The sequence below is a fragment of the Myotis davidii genome, unplaced genomic scaffold (assembly GCF_000327345.1).
Source record: "Myotis davidii unplaced genomic scaffold, ASM32734v1 scaffold211, whole genome shotgun sequence".
Taxonomy (NCBI): Eukaryota; Metazoa; Chordata; class Mammalia; order Chiroptera; family Vespertilionidae; genus Myotis; species Myotis davidii.
In genome coordinates, this window is record NW_006282523.1 from 287,680 (window position 1) to 290,520 (window position 2,841).

A 2,841-nucleotide genomic window follows, 5' to 3' on the forward strand; every position below is an offset into this window, starting at 1 on the left:
CGGCCCAGGGCAGGTGCCCTCTCTGGCCCTCGGTGGATGCTCCTGGTGGCTGGGGCGGACCCGCGGAGGAGGCGCTTGGGGTCCGTGTGTGTGAGTGTGTGTGTGGGGGGTGCATATGTGAGTAGAGGTGTGCATGTGTGGTGGATGTACGTGCTGTGTGTGAGTGTGGGGGTTGCGTTGGGATGTGTGTGTTTGTGTGAGAGTGTGTGTGGTGTGTATACATGGATAGGTGTATGCAGCCCTATGCAGCCATGTGCAGCCGTGTATAGACCTGTGTGGCTGCATCCAGCTGTGTGCAGCCATGAACAGACCCGTGCAGCCCTGTGCAGCTGTGTACAGCATGCACAACTGTGTGTAGCCATGTGCCATGTGTACAGCCATGTGCAGCCGTGTACAGCTGTGTTCAGCCTTGTAACCCCCCCTCCATCTAGAGAACATTCCAGCCCCTAAAGGCTCCCTCTTGTCTCTTCCATCAAAAATCTCCTCACTGAAAAGGAAGCTGTTATTGCACGTCAAGCCCACACGAAGGGCGTTTGTAACAGACGCGGGCGACAAAGTGAGACTGATGCCCACCCTTCCCTTCGGCACGAACACCGCTCAGCTGGCGGGTCTCCCGGCCACCCCAGCTCCCCCATGACCCCGCTTGTGGCCACTGTCTGGGCGTGCGCTCCTACTGTGTGCATTTCTGGCTCCTGTGGGAAGTCACCAGAGTCAGAATGGTCCAGTGGAAGACCACGCTCATTAGAAAACATACATATGTGTATACATCATGAGGAACATGTACACACAAGACGTACACATAGACACCATGGTGAAACTGGATTTTTGTCAAGGGAAGGTTTAGGTCTCCGCCCCAAGCCCTGCGCACATTGCGTGCCAGGCCCCCTGGGTGTGTGCCCCTCCCCCCACGCTGTGTGCTGAGAGCCGCACGTCCGACCTGGTTCTGGAAGGGCCTGCGGCAGCTCCCAGAAAGCACGTACAGTGGGAACAAGAGAGAGCAGGTCGCCCTGCAGGACCTGAGCTCAGACCGCGGGCTGAGGGTGCGGCCCGGCCCCTGGGGGAGGAAGCGCGGGGCCTTCCCGGAGGCAGAGCTGCTGCAGACGCGGTGGCCTCATGCGCAGACTTGCTGGGCGCCTGTGTGCCGGGGATTGTCCTGGGTCTGGACACGGCAGCGAGCAGAGCCACGGACTTCCATTCTAGAGGGGACAGGAGACAAGCAAACGGGCATGTCGTGTTTGTGAGTGTGTGTGCGTGCGAGTGCGTGTGCACGTGCGAGTGTGCGTGTATGTGTGTGCGGTGACATGAAGCAGGTGGCAGCTGGGGAGCCTGGAAACCGCCCTCAGGGTTGCCCTGGGGCGGCCGTGTGTCGTGCTCGTGATTGTAGACAGACAGACAGACGTGCAGGAGGCCTGCTCAGCGTTCTTGGGCGATTCCAGGAGCTGACCCAGAGCAAGGCCACCCCACCCCATGCACAGACGCACCCCATGTTCTCCCATCCCCCTAACCCAGGCGACTGGCCTTCGGGGCCACGGGTCACTGGTCCTGAAGGGACTACTCAGCCCTTAGCTCGGAGCCTCGTCCCCACAGGGTCCTGTCACACCTGCTTCCCTAGCTGGGGACTCTTTGCCCCGCGCAGGGGCTCCTGGGGGCGCCGTGTGTCCGGGCCGGCGGGGGCCACTCTGCCTGCTCACCAGCCCCAGCCTCTTCTCCGTTTCGATTTCCTGCACAGCATACGCTCCACACGAGAGTGAGTCCAGCAGCACGGACCTGCTCGCTGACGGCCCCGCGCCGGCCTGGTGGGGCTGCCCCCCTGAAGGAGGCCCCATGAGGTCGGCTGCGCTTGGGTCCACTGTCCCCCACTCTGTCCACCACCCCCGTCCTCTTGTGTCTCAGCGTCATTCTTCCCAAGATAAAGAGATGGCAGGTCCCCGGCTGGCACGGCTCAGTGGTTAAGCACCGTCCTATGACAGTTCCATTCCCGGTCAGGGCACATGCCTGGGTTGTGGGCTCGATCCCTAGTATGGGGCGTGCAGGAGGCAGCCCATCCATGATTCTCTCACCACTGATGTTTCTCTCTCTCTTGCTCTCCTTTCCTCTCTGAAATGGATACAGATGTGTGTGCATATTTAAGTTCTGGGTTTTAAAAAAGAGATGGCAGTTCGCTCGGGTGTCAGGTGCTGGTCGAGCTACGCTTGATGTTCGTGAGCACCTGAGAGGACTTGGAGGGAAGGTGGTGAGTGTGGAGTGCACCTGGGAAGTGAAACCAGCGTCTCTCTTTCTGTCTAGAGCAAAAGGAAGAAGCAGAAGAAAAAGAACAAAAAGGCGTCCATTTCTAAAGGGCTGGAGTCCCTGTCCGCCTCCCTCTCCACGCCTGGTAGCCTCCAATCGCTGGCGGACCCTGGGGTCCAGGATGCAGCCCCGCCCCAGAGCCCCACTCAGCAGGGCGGGTCCCCCAGCCAACCGCCAGGTGGAGGGCGTCCGCAGGGCCAGGCCGCTGGGGCTGCAGGGGCAGCCTCGGCAGGAGGGTCTCCAGGCAGCGCAGCACCCCAGGACCAGACCCCAGGAGGTGCCCTCCCAGGAGGGAAGGACCAGGAGAGGGCTGGGCCCCCCGCCTCCGCCAGTGGGAAGGAGGGCGCTGCCCAGGAGCTCCCGCCACCCACGCCGCAGGGGGACCCCTCGGAGCCCAGGAATGAGCCGCCCACCATGGGGCAGCAGGCTGCGCCCCCCACTTCCGGGGTGAGTTGTGGGGAGACGAGGACCAGGGGGGCCTGGCTGCACAGTGTGGTTCCAAGGTCGCCTCTTGGTCTGGGCGGGGCATCCTCTTCTGGGGCTCGCTCCTGG

General features: G+C 62.1%; 1 protein-coding gene across 1 annotated transcript in view; it reads left to right on the forward strand.

Moving 5' to 3' along the window:
* RNF213 (ring finger protein 213) overlaps nucleotides 1-2,841 on the forward strand; it is a 134,056-nt gene that overhangs the window by 5,895 nt on the left and 125,320 nt on the right. Inside the window, exons 3-4 of the mRNA XM_015559756.1 lie at nucleotides 881-1,040; nucleotides 2,287-2,736. Of these exons, the coding sequence (XP_015415242.1) occupies nucleotides 881-1,040; nucleotides 2,287-2,736 (610 nt within the window). The remainder of the gene's footprint in view (nucleotides 1-880; nucleotides 1,041-2,286; nucleotides 2,737-2,841) is intronic.